This window comes from Strix aluco, chromosome 3 (assembly GCF_031877795.1).
Source record: "Strix aluco isolate bStrAlu1 chromosome 3, bStrAlu1.hap1, whole genome shotgun sequence".
Classification (NCBI taxonomy): Eukaryota; Metazoa; Chordata; class Aves; order Strigiformes; family Strigidae; genus Strix; species Strix aluco.
The window spans coordinates 57,807,259-57,821,965 of record NC_133933.1 but is presented as its reverse complement, the minus strand read 5'-3'; the positions used below and the strand labels follow the sequence as shown (position 1 = coordinate 57,821,965).

Here is a 14,707-nt window from a genome sequence, read left to right as displayed (position 1 = left end):
TGAGAATGTTTTTCTTCAAAGTTTGATGCAGCATATCAGGTTAGACTGACTGCTTGCATCTGTGGAGGTAAAATTTTAGAGTTGTGTTCAAGCCGAAACTAACCTGAGGAGAGACTGAAGAAAGTAGTGAGAACATTACCAGCGGCACATCATTATCTGGGGACTCACCCATGATAAAGGAGTTCCCTCCTCCCAGACATACCTGACCACAGAGCTTATAATTGCAAGGTACCGCAGTATAATGACTTACCCATGAATCTGCTGAGACATCATGGTAGTGTTAGCAGATGTGTTATACTTTGCAGCTGGAGCAGATTGAGAGAATTTATCTGGTCATTTACCACAATTCATTACTCCACAAATAATTTGATTGAGGAATTGCCACGGGATATGCTAGGAGTCAAAATCCAGCCTGTACTGTCAGTGATCCCATCATTGACAATACACTCTCCCAGCAGATTTACTGTCAATTCTGTTTCCCTCTGTGCCATTAAATGCTAGTCTGTTTGTTTTGTACATCTATGTAAATGGGATTAACAATAGAAGTAATGATTTTTTTTTTAAAACACTGCTTGACGCTGGTATTAGAGACCTTTAAAGTTGCTGTTAGGCATCAAGGGGATGTTCTGACAAACACATCCATAATGCAATGGGGGTGAAGAAGAAAACAATCGCTTTTTATTTATTGCTCCCTATGGATCATATAGATGTAATCATTGAAATGAAGTGAGATGCTAAAACTATGACTACAGTAATTCTGTGAAATTCATGCAGAGTTCATTTTATGCTTAGCTGGATCAATATATCAAACGTGTTGGTTTCTATTTCCTTGAATTTATGCAGGTAGTAATGTTTGAACAAGATGTGCTACAGCAAAACAAGTATTGATAAATACAGAATAATAAATGTAATATAAAAACACTCATTCTCTAGTGATATGGACAGAAGCCTTAACAGAACTTGTTTACTTAGAAAAGACTGCCAGCAACTTGTTTATCTGACTTAGAAGCCCTGGAGTGAAAAGTGATGCCAGCTGGATTTGTTATGTAAATACAACTTCTAACAGATTTTTTTGAGTATTTTTCGTCTCAGTAGAACACTCTTAAGTTTGCTAGCTACAGGGATTTACGTATTGTACACATTCACGTTCTGGCATATGATAACACTAACATAAAAGAGGTGTTTGTGGGGAAATGAATGGATTCAGTGGACATCCATGCAATTTGCAGGCTCTTCTAATCCAGGTCAGACCGATTGCTGCTTAAAATATGTCTCAATTCCAGAACAAAGTACTAGTTCTCCAAGTTTGAAATGAGCTCTTCTAGGTGATAATGTGCAATTCATCCATCACTCTAGTCAGCTGCCAAGTAACAATTGAGTAGCTTTCCCTTTTATAGTTCTCTGGTTGATGACACATACCTAAAGAAGAAGCTGTTATATTTGCAAGCATCTCCAAACGGCAGAGAAGAATCGCAACGTTTAAAAAATTTTTTGTAATATCTGAATCAGTAGCTAAAGTTTATTTAGCTATTTAAATTTTGAGCTGATTGTGAGCTTTGATGAAATCCATAGAGCTTCGCAAAAAGCGTGGCTGAGAGCAGCAGCAGAAAAATGATTAGCCTCTCAAAGTCTACATAGTCCAGACAGTGAACAATTTCTTTGCACTGTTCCCCTTTTTCTTAATTTCTGTTATTTTCCTTGCATTGTTCTAAAAATAATATCCCACTGGCTGTCCCAGTGAGACTCATAATTTGCAGTCACACTAGCCTAAATTACATTTGTGGAAGACCATTATTTAATAGCTTTATAAACAGCATTTAGTTTTATTTTCATGAAATCTTAAATTGAAACTTGCACTGATGATAAATATCCAGATATATGGATTAAGAGCATAGGAAATAAAAGGTGTATTTCCAGAGGGACTTAATCCTTTTTGTGCTGATAAAATCAAGAGGGTACCGGTTTATCTGTTACCTCAAATAATTAAAAGTCTTAGCTTTAGACTTCCAAATCGGAATGCTTTTACTAGAGCTACTTTGAATCTTTCTACTAGTAAGTGAAGGCACTGACAGTGGTTTTTATTTACACTTTTTAAATATGAAAAAAGAAACACCTACCTTCTAAGGTTTAGTGTTTAAAAATGTTAGAGAACCTCATTTGGTAAGACAGATTGGTCTAACTCTACCTACAAAGACTGGAGACCAGAATGATATGAATACTGATTTGTGTTCTCTCCTTAAAAATATTAAAAGCACTAGAAGATTAATCTAATCTAGTTGTTCCAACAGAATACGCCACCTTGGCTCAGTTACTTGGCAGGCAACCAATGGTTCTGTAGTAGGTAAGTCTAAAAAGATGTAAGTCTTGTGCTTGTTCAGTATAGGATCTTTCTGGAATAAACAACGCTGAAGTTGTTTTCCCCCAGGCAGTGGTTGTGTATGAATGTGGGTAGGTCTGTGACTGCCATCTCACCTGCAGTGCTGGGCTTTGAGCACGCTCTAGTGTGGGTCATTCAGCTGGTCACACATGGCAACAGGCTTGATTTTTTTTGAAGGTATTAATGTTGATAACTTTGCCAGACTGTTTACTTCCATCCCACAGTAGAACGGTAGATACAGACAAACAAGTATCTGTAGATAGTTACTAGGGGAACACACAGATCAACATGCAAATATTAAATGTGCCTTTCGTGTGCATAATCTCCTCTTAAAATAGAGTTGAAGAAAGTCCTGTCAATTATTTTCACTTATTTATTATATATTGATAGAATCTATGTAGTTTGAAAGGAATTAGTTTAATGCTAAAACGAGGTAATTCGGGAAGCAAAGGTAAAGTAAGTGGTCCATTATACTCGGAACACAGCCAGGTCCTCACTTCATACATTATTGTTCCTGGTGAGGAGGAACTGTGCAATGGCACCGGTCGTATTCTCTAGGTCAGGACTGCTGCTACTCTCAGAAATTCTGGGTATGGAAGCAATAGATTGAGCTATCACACCTAGATCTTTTTGAAATGCTTACGGATACAGTTTATTTTGTGTTCACTTGATGCAGTCAGGGTAGTGAGTATTTACAATATCAGTATCATTGATCACTAAGGTAAAAAAGTTACTTTATTTGCATATTCATACTTACAGTAGAACTGAAAACACAGAGCTTAATTGTTGCTTTCAGTTTAAGTCACTTGAAATGTGGATACTTACAGAGGCATTCCAGAACTGCTCAGCAAGTGCCTCACTGTGTTGCCCCAGTCAGGCCAGACTGGCCATCACGCCAGTCTTAACAGCTCTGTTCCCTCTTCCTCCTTGACAATATTTTAACCACTAGGATAGCTGTAATCAGTAATAAATTAAAAATACTCATAAATGCATGCAGTGTAAAGATCTGTTTTTTAAACAAGATTAAGCTCTTGAGAACTTGGAACACGATATTCTACAACATGTGTTTATTAAAGAACTACTACTACACGCTACAAAGAATGGTTGGTTGGTTGGTAGGAACTGAAAGAGGGCTTGAAGTTCTAACAATTCATAAATAAATGTATTTTTAAAAACTTTAAAAAATGTATTTATTCTACAAGTTTCCCAGACAAGGAATTTGCTATCAAGCACAAACGAATTCTGATAAGAAAATAATTTGATTTACCTGGAATTTGAGGTTGTGAGTGACATACTCAAGAACTATTGAGTTTTGGCCAAATTGGTGCCTGTTACTAATGTGTGAATCTATGAACTTTTCTATCTCGGTTTATCTCAGAATAGGAGAGGCTTTTGGCAACAATATTTTCTATAAAACTAAGCCTTCCATAATGATCTTAGCTTTAGAATATTGTGCCTATGTAAGTGTGTAGATGATGTATACAAGTAAACCAAGAAGGAAGCTGTAAGTAGGGCAATTAGACCTAGGTGTTATTTTTCAGTAAATTTAAAAGCACTTTGGGGGGAGAAGACATAAGAAGTTTCAGACACCTTGTATAATTATATTTTCATGCAGTAAGGGGAAAAAAAGTACTGAGAAAGCTAATGTCATTTGAAAATGGAAGTGTGCCCACAGGTGTTCAAGACAACATAGTAGGTATGTGTAATAGACGTGTAACTCTACAAGGAGACTATTTGAAGCACATACTGTACTTCAAAGGCCATTGTAATATTGTTCATTAACATGACTGATCTATTTTTGGGCTGATCTCCAAACTCTGTTATTCCTTCAAAACAGGTGAAGAAAAAAACCCAAGTGGTTGTCAGCTGGTGCCTTAGGGGCCAGGTACAGTTCTTGAGTAGCCAGCTGTGGCTTCCATGTTGGGACTACCTTCAGGGACTGGCTGTGCTAATGGGAAGGCATCTGTGGGAGAACTTGAGAGCAAGTGGAAACAGGTCACTATGGTACCCAGCAACATACACACACCAAATTAAGTAGTAGGAGTCCTCTGTCTATGATCTAGTCTCCAAAGTATGTCATACACATCTTCTGGCTCTTGGCTGCAAGCTGTTGCCATGACCTGTGGAAGGTTGCTAAGCTGCAGGCTGTTTACACACTCATTCTAGACTGCAATTCCTATTTTCAAGGGTTTCTTTATGGCTGGATGAAAATAGCGTTTGTTCCTCAGCAAGGATTACTGTGTGTCAGTAAGTGAATTCAGTGCAGCTTGCCAAACCAGCTGAAATAAAGTTTCTTTAAAAGAGAAACAAGAAATGTACAGTTGAAAAATTGGTAAATACAGGAAACCAAGCAGATGAGGAAATAGTAGCAATGTATTGGATTGATACAGTGATACAGCAACATATTCATACAGGGAAAGAAAATAATAGTAGATACTCTGTACTGACTTACTCTATAAGTCACTATGATACACTTGAGCATCAAATCTACTTCTTTATTAGATTTGGCTGATGATATAACCTCTTATTTTTTGTGTGTGTGGTGGGACTGTCAGGTAGGAAGCAGGGGGGGTTCTGTTTTTTGGGTTTTGTTTTTGTGGTTTTTTTTTTTTTACTTTCTGATGCCACTTTACCTAGACCTTAAAGATAATTTGTTGATCTAAAACTAACTTCTGGATTTTTTTTTTTGATCCAGTTTCAGTCTAAGAAAAAGATCTAAGTTTTTATTATTTTTAATATAATTGGAGAAAGAAATTGATCGGTAAGGTCAGCCACTAATAAGTTGAATTTCTTGTATTATGAGTAGCATATAATTGCCACTGAGAATTGTATACTTAAATGAATAATCATCTCTAGATTTCATCGTCTGTTCCCTTTTCTGTTATATGGGTCATGACTTGAGGGATAGCATCCCTCTGTTTGCTTACTTTTATTTTAAAAAAACAGTAAAGGGAGCAAAAATGTTTAATTATTATAGAATGAAATGGCTCTATTTCTAACTTCCTTCAAGTCTAGTCAGAAGACTCTTCTGCAAGACTTCAGTTTTTTTAAAGCACTAAGTTCCAGTGAGCTTTGGAGGCAGAAATGTATTGTTTACGAGCATATTGAGAAGAAACTTGTTTAACTTTATTTCCCATGGTTTCTTCACAAACTAACAAGTGCATTCTCTCACCTTTCACACAACAGCAACTGGATTTTTATTGTTCCTGAATTCAAGATCAATAATTTAGTAATTTGTACTCTGAAGATAGCAAATTATGCATAATTTATGATGCTTAAGTGATACTATGATCTTAAAGACTCTGCCAAATGTTTTGCCCTCTAACACTGTGTGTGACTTTCTGAAATGCTGTTGGTCATACATAAAACACTTGCAAGAAAAAAAGTCTGCATAATGAAAACTAAACAGTAACTTTTTCTTAAAATGGTCACAGGAGTATAACATACAGGAACTTTCTATCAACGAATAATTGTTGGGGTTCCTAAGAACACTGAAACCATGCTCAGCTACAGATGGTGCGTTAGACTGGAGTTACTAGAGCCTATGTGCACCTGCTTTTGAAAGTAGGAGGATTATGTAAGTCTCCACAAAGGCACATTCTTCTACTTAAAGTTTCATCTGTCATACTGCACATCAGTCTGGGTTCAGATTGCACTCTCCTAACTAATGGAGTAAAGTTTTGGTATTCCATGCAGGCACAGTGTTTGGTTTTACACTGTGCCTTGTTTCAAAAGGGCTGAAACACTTTTTTTCCCCGAAGTAGGTATTTTAATAGGAAACTTGATATACCATTGGTGGTAAAAGGTTGGTTTCAAACAGTGTACCTTATAATGAGTTGACATTGTAACAACTTACTGTTACATACTGGTTTTCACTCAAGAAGCTCAAGGTACTTTGCGATCACCAAATCTCTACTCTCCTAGAGGAGTTTACACAAGCCCTCCAAGTAAATCCTTGGCCTCTCTTCTGCCCCTTTGTGCCAGGCAGAAAAGCCCCATTGCTGGTAGGGTGACCAGAACTCTGGGTTTGCCTGGGGACACGTTACCCTGGTGCAGACACTCCCCGGGTATGCAAGGCTGGCCTGGAGCGTCCCTCCCAGAACTGTGTGGGTCTCTTAGAGGCAGGAGAGGAGCTGTGTGCAGGGCTTGTCTGCAGTATTTGTTGATGTCTGGGCATTGATGGGGCTGATAGGGCATACTGAAAGGGCCCTCTGCTGAAACATGTTGGGACTTTCTCCAGCTCCCAAAACATTTGAGGCTGGGGGAGGACGGAGAGATGGCTTTATGTTTTTATTGGATTTTGAAAAGACATACCTACCAGAACAGTTATTCCTATATGAGTTCCCGTAATATTTACTGATGTTATTGCATATTTGTGCTGCCTAGTTACTTCTAAAAATAACAAACTTTTTTTAAGGAATACACTATACAAAACCCCATGCAAAAATAAAAATAATCTTCTGTAGTTTTCTACCTATTATTACAATATAATTTTCCAACTCAACTTCTAAAATGGTCAGTCATGCCAGAATTTCTGTAAGAATCACAGAATTGTCTAGGTTGGAAAAGACCTTGAAGATCATCCAGTCCAACCATCAACCCAACATTTACAGTTTCCAACTACACCATATCCCTCAGTGCTATGTCAACCCGACTCTTAAACACTTCTAGGGATGGGGACTCCACCACCTCCCTGGGCAGCCCATTCCAACATCTAACAACCTGTTCTGTAAAGAAATGCTTCCTAATATCCAGTCTAAACCTTCCCTGGCACAACTTGAGGCCATTCCCTCTTGTCCTGTCGCTTATTACTTGGTTAAAGAGACTCATCCCCAGTTCTCAGCAACCTCCTTTCCTTAATCTTCTGCATAAGTATTCTTCTCCATAAAAGGCTGCTACTAGCACTAAGCAGCTATAACGGTTCATGCAATTATCGCTGCTCTGACACAGTGCCTAAAACTAAAAAATAAGAATAGCAGTGCTTATCTGGAAACAGGTTCATAAATTGCTTAGTCTTCTTTCAGTCTTCAGACTGTAAAGGTAAAATCTCAGCTTTTCTTTTCTTAGCTGTTATACTGTCAAACAGTGAAAGCGTTAGTTCATACTTCTAACAGAATTATCATGAGAAGGACAGTTAGACTTCAGTTAGAAGGTTTGGATCCAGAGATCACTGATTAGTTTAGATTATTAATCAACATAATCAACTTTCACTTAAAACAGTGGAATTAAATTATTTGCATTAGACTAGTTATATTTAGTTCAATCTCTTTGAAGAAGCATAGGCTGTCCAAATTTTTCAGCAATGAACATTTTACCCAAATCACTCATAGATTTAAATCAGCTTCCACATAATATGTGTTTTCCCTTTTACAAGCAAGACTGTACACCAGTGTGCTGCCTTTCTCTATTCTATAATTACCACAAACATTTGGAAATTGCAATAACACTTTCTCCGTATCTTTACAAGAAAGTAAATGACCTAAAAAGGGAAGAAAGGCTAGTGTAGGAATGAGCACAGCTAATCTAAACATCACTCACAACTTGCGATCAGGGACACCCCCTACCCCCCACCCCCTTCTCCACCCAGATCCTTTCACTATTTGTGTTTTGGTTTTGTTTTTCAAACTCTGTCTTCACTACAGATTTCCCTATTTGGAAATACTATCCTTTGAGATCACTGTACAGCAACAACAGATAAAGCTGTGCCAAGGAGAAAACCGGCCCATGGTGTAAAACTTTGTAATCAGTAAAGAACATGTACACTACAGACACAGGCTACCCCAACATGGAAGTATTAAGTTCATCTGTTATTTTAGTAGTGTTCACATTGTTCAGATAACTGTGTGCTATTTCTATACCTACTAGACACTCTTCAAATAAGAATATTGTGAAGAAAAATAAGACTCTCCACTTGGTAATTTGAGTTTTGGACTGCTGTATACTGTCAAACTTCTTACATTAGTGGCTTTATTATAAATTCAGCCAGTAATACTCTGTCCAAATTTCCTGAATGTAACAAACGGTTCAAAACTGAGTTCACAAAAATACCAGAACAACTTTATGCCAGGAAGAAACAGTATAAGAAATTAGAAGGACTTCTGTAGCATAAGAAAACCATAAACATATCTCTCCTGACTGGTTAATCTTCCATAGCAATCGGACTTCCATGAACTCAGAATCTCAACATTAGTGTTTCAGCAGATTTGTGATTCTGCAAAAGTTTAGTACACAGCAACAGAAAATGCCTTTAAATGTGTTTTACATGTATGTAAATACAATCACATCTCCAAATTCTGGACATTCAAACTTTTCCTTAGAACCCTTTTAGCTGCAGCAATTAAGCATAAATTGAAGATGTTAACTGTTGATGTTAAGCTGGAATCACACAGCCTCAGTGATTCCTCCTGTGAAACTACCACCACCTGCACACATTTTGGATAATAAACCAGACATAAGGGCTAATTAGCTGAAAATTACATAAGGCTAGGCCTATCAGTACAGTTTAGGATAAATCCCACCAAGCAATTGATTCTTGCAGAGATTACGATCTCTAGAGCCCCTTCTTGGATCCTAATGCTGTGGAAAAGTAATTTGTCTTTTTCATGCAATTCTTCCCATTTAGTCAGTTAGAAACACAGTCAGCATTGACAAACACCTGGGATGGTACCAGCAACAGTAAGGCTTGAAGGCTTTACAATAAACTAGGCAGTAAACGTCCCTGTGTTGCTAGTTTACTGTTAGATTTGAGGTAAATCAAGGTGTCCACTCAGCAGATGTCGTAGGTTAAGTATATTGCTAGATCGTAAAGAGCTGTTAAGGACCCAAAGGACACAAAATTGTTTATTAAAATTCAGACAGACCACTAAGACGGTAGTTTGTTCCCACAGAAATGATCAGTCAACAATAGTTTCTGGGACAGTTAGAAGCAACTTGATTATTAAGGTTTTGGCCCCTTTATGCCAAAGATTTTTGATGGGACCTGTAAGGCTTGCCAAGTTGGAATGAGGACTTCATATAGGAAAAAAAAAAACAAAATGGTCATGTTTAATTTTGTGGCTGTAAAAGATGACTGGATTACAGGGAAGGCTTTCAGGTTTGAGAGCAGTGTTGAAGACTGCAGGGGAAGAGCACTGGTCAGGCGGTACTAGGATAAGAGGTCATTTTGGCAAAGGAAACTAGTTTATTGTTAATTCCTTGGGAGGCTTCAGGTGACACTTAAAACTAAATTTAGGGTTCCCAACAGTGGAAGTACTTCATCAACTCCTGCAGTCCCAAACAATAACAGTAAATGTAACATCTGCCCTCCCCGCCGCCTTTAGTCTAGCCAAAATTCCAGTTTAGATGACAAATCCATAGACCATGCAAATCTAGCAATGCAAAAACCACATTTTTGCCTTTGCTTCTGAGCTTAAATCCACACCTTATGGTACCTATAGCTCACCAGTCTCAGATCTAAGAATAATCCATTTTATCCTGTCTACAGCCCTCACTCAGTCCACAATTTCATCAATAAAATGCTCTTCCCACTATCCCCAAGCCATGGGACTTCTGAGTCCCAAGCCAATCTCCAGTTCTAGTTTTTATCCCAGTCTTGCAGGATCCAGCAATAAATAAAGTTTTTCAGCCTTTTTCGTTTGATCTCTCAATGCTAACCCTAATCTGAAGTAGAGTTTTTGAGGAAAGAGCAGGAAGTCAAGCTTGTCACTTTCTGTCATCTTTAACCTTAATCTAATACCCAACATTGACAGGCACAAAATGGATTAAGGCAGAACCTGGAGAAGAAATGGACTGAAATATTTTTAAAGTATTTGGCACATCAGAGTCTAAAGAACAATTTATTGTTCCGTGTGGCTTATATGTCTAAAATGAAGGCTCGGTACTTACAGGCACAAAGAAGTTAAGGTTTCTCTAAAGGCACACGTGTTGCTGGTTTCTGTTTACACTGAGGCTTAGGCAACAGCCAGGAACTAAAGTATCAATCAGAGGTATTGTTGGATCCTGCAGTTTCCTAGCTGGGACTGTGACTAGAACGAACAGAAGCATATGGTTTTATTGTAGGCACGATATGCTGGCGTGCTTTTAGGGCTACTGTCAAGCTTGAACTTTGGGATAAAACCCCAAAGTTCATTGTTACATTCTGTATTGCCCATAATACTAAAAAGTGTATTGTAAAGGGGTAGATATTTGAAAGACAGTTATGAGATAGGCTATGGGTAACTCGACTGTAAGGTTGCGCAAAAGCAAAGATTAAAATGTAATGCTCTGTTCCACAAGGCAGCAGCGCTACAGTGAAGGCTGGTGCTACCAGAAATGCATGGAGGACAGCCAGCATTCCCTTAGCTTTGGTTATGTCTGGAAAAGTGGCGGCACATCCCCTACACAAGTTCAGTAAGGATCAGTGAAAAGGAACTAAAGCACTCTTAAAAATAAATTTGGCAGTACATACTCTTCAGTGTGTCATCACCCCTGAACACAGGAAACAAGCAGCCATCTTTTGAGGCAGGATTTCTTTTGACTCATTGAAAGGCCTTCATCCCGTTCCCAGAACTTGACCTAAATAAAGTTACCACTCCTCTGTTTCTGTCCCTAAACGCTTCTGAAATGGGTGTATTCAGACAAGGACCGCCCTACAAATGGTTGGATTGCATCCTCTTTCTCAGTCATTCTTTGCAAGCCCTGAATATTGCTACATGCAGGAGTTGCCAAATTACAGCCAGAAGGGCAAAACAGAATTCATGCAGTTGGGAGCTACTGAATTTTTAAGAAAGCTTTCTAACACACACACACACACACCACACCCCCCCCCCCAGTATTTCACATTTCTGGTCTCACCACGAGTGGCCGCCTGCCTGCAAAGATACAAACATCGTGGGCACTTAAGTGTTATCTGAGGCGAAACCTTGTTTGTAATGCTGCTCGTATGGCAGGTATTTAATGATGTTTGCTGCACTAATTAAGTCTGGGCTCTCAGCAGTAATTGCAGTAGCTTCATTTAACCAACTAATAATACTCCCTTGCTAAAGTCAGTATACATAACGTGTAGCCTTCTGCAACCTGGAAACCGAGTATTTACCTGCAGAGATAATTCTCCGTTCCAGCCCTAATTTTTGGAGGCTTTTTTTTAACTCCCAACCGGTATTTTGGGACGTAAGTCCCCTCAGCGACATCCGTGCACACAGGCAAGCACCCAAGAAAACCCAGACTGGGCAAATCCCTGACGGACGACTCGGTGCCGCCCCGCCCCGCGAACCGGGCGGGCCGGGGCCGGGTCCAGGGGCGGCGTCCCGGCCCCTCGCGCCCTGCCCCCGGCCCGGCCCCGGCCCCCGCCGGAAGTGCGGGCCAGGCGCGGCCCCCTAGCGGCGGCGGGGCCTAACGGAGGCGGCTCACCGCGCCGGTCGCGGTTGCCCGCCATGCTCTTCCGTTTCGGCGTGGTGCTGCCGGCGCGGATGACGGAGGGCGGCGGCGTGCTGCTGGTGGCCGGCTCGCGGCCGGAGCTGGGCCGGTGGGACCCGCAGCGCGCCGTGCCCATGAAGCCGGTGCGGCCGACGGCCCCGCTGCCGGCGCAGGAGCCTGCGCTGTGGCTGGCGGAGGTGGTGCTGCCGGACGAGGACGCCTCCAGCCCCTTCTGGTACAAGTTCCTCCGGCGGCAGGGCGGCAGCTACTTCTGGGAAGGTAACGGGCGGGCGGGCGCGCGCGCGGCAGCCCTCGGGCCGCCGGGACGTGCCCGCGCTCCCCGGGCCGCGCGCCGAGGGCGGGGCGGGGCGGGGCGGGGCCGCCGCTTCTGCCCCGCCCTCCCGGGCTGGGGGCCGGGGCAGCCGCTGGCGGCGGGCGGGGTCCGCGCGCCCTGGGACTGGTGAGGCGGCAGGGCGGGGGGAGCGGGGCGGGGCGGGCCCGGCGCCGCCCGGCCCTCAGCAGGCGCGGGGCCGTGGGGGGTGGCTCGGCCGGGGCAGAGCAGTGGCGGGAGCCCGGCGCCTTGAGGGATCGCTTACCTGGCTGGCGGCCGCGGTAGCTCCGCCGCTTGCCTGGCGCCCCCGAGCGTCGCCCGGCGTCCGGGAGGGGTGTCCCCGCCAGACGGGCCGTACCCTGAACTGGGTGCTGCCGAGCGTCGGCGGATACGGCGCTGGCCGCCTCCTGTGCAGGGAGGGCCTGAGTTACACTTGCAGATAGAGCCTCCTAGGCTGACGTGACGTGAGCATTCGTTAACAAAAACATTTTTTAACCGTGTGATGGAGGAGAGTGAATGCAGAAGGAAGCTGCTCTTCTGGGTTGGTAAACGTTTCTTGAAAGAGTTTCATTATTTTTTTCTTACTTTAGGCATTTGCTGTCCTGATCGTTTGTTTTCTTTTTTCCCCTAGAAGGAAAGAATGCAGAACTTCCTACTTAGGCGTTAAGATGTGATTTGTTACTTTATTTCAGTAAGCTGCAATGTCATGATGGCATTTTCAGACTGACAAATTTTACCATCAGAACTACTGAAAAATAAATAGGAAGAAGTTCTGTCGTGGCTTTCCCAGCCCTCTTGCTGTTTCAGTAGTACTTCCACCATGACTTTCTCCTGTGTTGTCAAATGCTGAATAACTTTAGTGAGTTTCCATGTGCTGTTCTAGTATATTTAAGTATCTTAAAAGAGAACACATACAACTGTATGCTGTAGAAAAGCTCTAAATATACCTCTTGTCACTGAGGAATGGATCTTACTCGGTGAAAGGAAGACAGATGACTAGGTAATTTGTGAGGATTTTTTAAATTTATATAGTTTTGTAATCCACATACCGAAATAACACATTGTAGAGCAGTTGCTCTTCACCCATTTTAAGAATACATATCACACTTTTAGACTGTCATTCTGTCATACAGACTAAAACATCCATGTCATCATAACTGTTGCATTTGTTTTTTTCTTCTTCATACTAATAAAAGACTACATGTTAATAGTACATTCAGAGAAGTTTACATCATGAAGAACTATTTACACAATGTAATAGTAATTGTTTTATTTAGCATTTAAAATAAACAGAACACTCTGCCTGTTTTAACCATGTTTTTCTTTTGCAGAAATGCAGGAAAAGTGAATTTATGGAATAAAATTCTTTGCATCTGTCCAAGGAAGCAGAATTGGGTCTGTTTTGAAGGTGCCAAGTTGTACATAATATGCCAGTGCTATTGGTATATACAGAGGTCTTCACCACACAGGATATAGAAATAACAGTAGAGTGTTGCAGTCTGCAGAGACTCTGCAATTGAAAGGTGATGGTTTCTGTCTAGTTTGGAAGTAATGATATCTCAAGGTATTTGCCCATACCTGGGAGTGCATTTAGTAAATGTAGTCTGAGTAATAAACATACTCTGTTTTGACAGTAGTGCTACTGATGCAGTTTTAGGATTAGCCTGTGTGGGATTTTGTTCTTGTCATTGTGAACGGTCAGCAGTTTGAGTTTATTGCTTAGCTAGAATGACAGAAAACAAATGGGCATACCATCCAAATGCAGAGGGTTTTTCTAATCAGTCATTCATATCAACCATTTTTTTCCTAAGTAGTTATTTACAGGAAAGAACTAAATTTGCTTAATCCTTGAAATTTACTGTTCTTCATGTATTACATGAAGGGAGCTTAAGGATGTTTTTTATCTAGTAATTAAGCAATATCTTGCAGTCCTTTTTTATGTCGTTTGTTTTAATGATTTTTTTTTTTTTCAACTGTGGATCAATAAAAGTTTTGGCTGTCATCTGTTTATTCTTGTAAAAATCACAGTTTGAGAAGACAACTACTTTTTTAAAAAAAACCCCTTTTTTGTGATAAGCAAATGCTATGCTTTGGCTCTTTACTATCCTACGTGTTTAGAATTAAGATGTGCTTTGGGAGACATTTAGCAGTTACAGAACATCTGCAGTTTTGAAGACATAGTTCTGAGGGATAGAGGAAAGTGCAGAATGATACTTGCTCTAAGTTTATGAGTTGAGGCATTCATCTGTAACCAGAGAAACTCCTGTCCAATTATGGATGTCAGATGTTTCCATATATTGGATGTGAAATAATGTGCCATATTTAAGAAAATTGCTCCCAATTTTTTTATTAGTCTACTTTGAGAATTCCACTAGTAATGCATATTATTTTTATAATACTACAGTACATTGCATCATATATTTTGAGTATAAATTTAGTTCATCCTTACAGCCGTTCCAATGCAACGGGGAAGCTGAGAGATAAAGTGAGGGCCTTTGGTTCTGTGGGCTAGAAGAGTCAAAGGCACAGGCCAGCATTCTGTGGCTTTGGGTTCTGCCAGGTGATCGGGTAGGAAGCCTTCGGGCAAGGCTTGGCCTGCGGGAGGG

General features: G+C 40.8%; 1 protein-coding gene across 10 annotated transcripts in view; it reads left to right on the top strand.

Annotated features, from left to right (window-relative positions):
• Positions 1-11,205: 11,205 nt before the first annotated feature.
• The window catches only part of EPM2A (EPM2A glucan phosphatase, laforin), a 42,039-nt gene continuing 38,537 nt past the window's right edge, over positions 11,206-14,707 (top strand). For 2 of the 10 annotated variants that reach the window (XM_074818687.1, XM_074818677.1), the window contains exon 1: positions 11,206-12,049. In XM_074818687.1, coding sequence (XP_074674788.1) covers positions 11,788-12,049 — 262 coding nt within the window. In that variant the 5' untranslated portion in view covers positions 11,206-11,787. Of the gene's footprint in view, positions 12,050-12,294; positions 13,625-14,707 lie in introns of those variants that run through there. The other 8 variants (XM_074818686.1, XM_074818678.1, XM_074818683.1 and 5 more) reach the window with 8 other exon arrangements.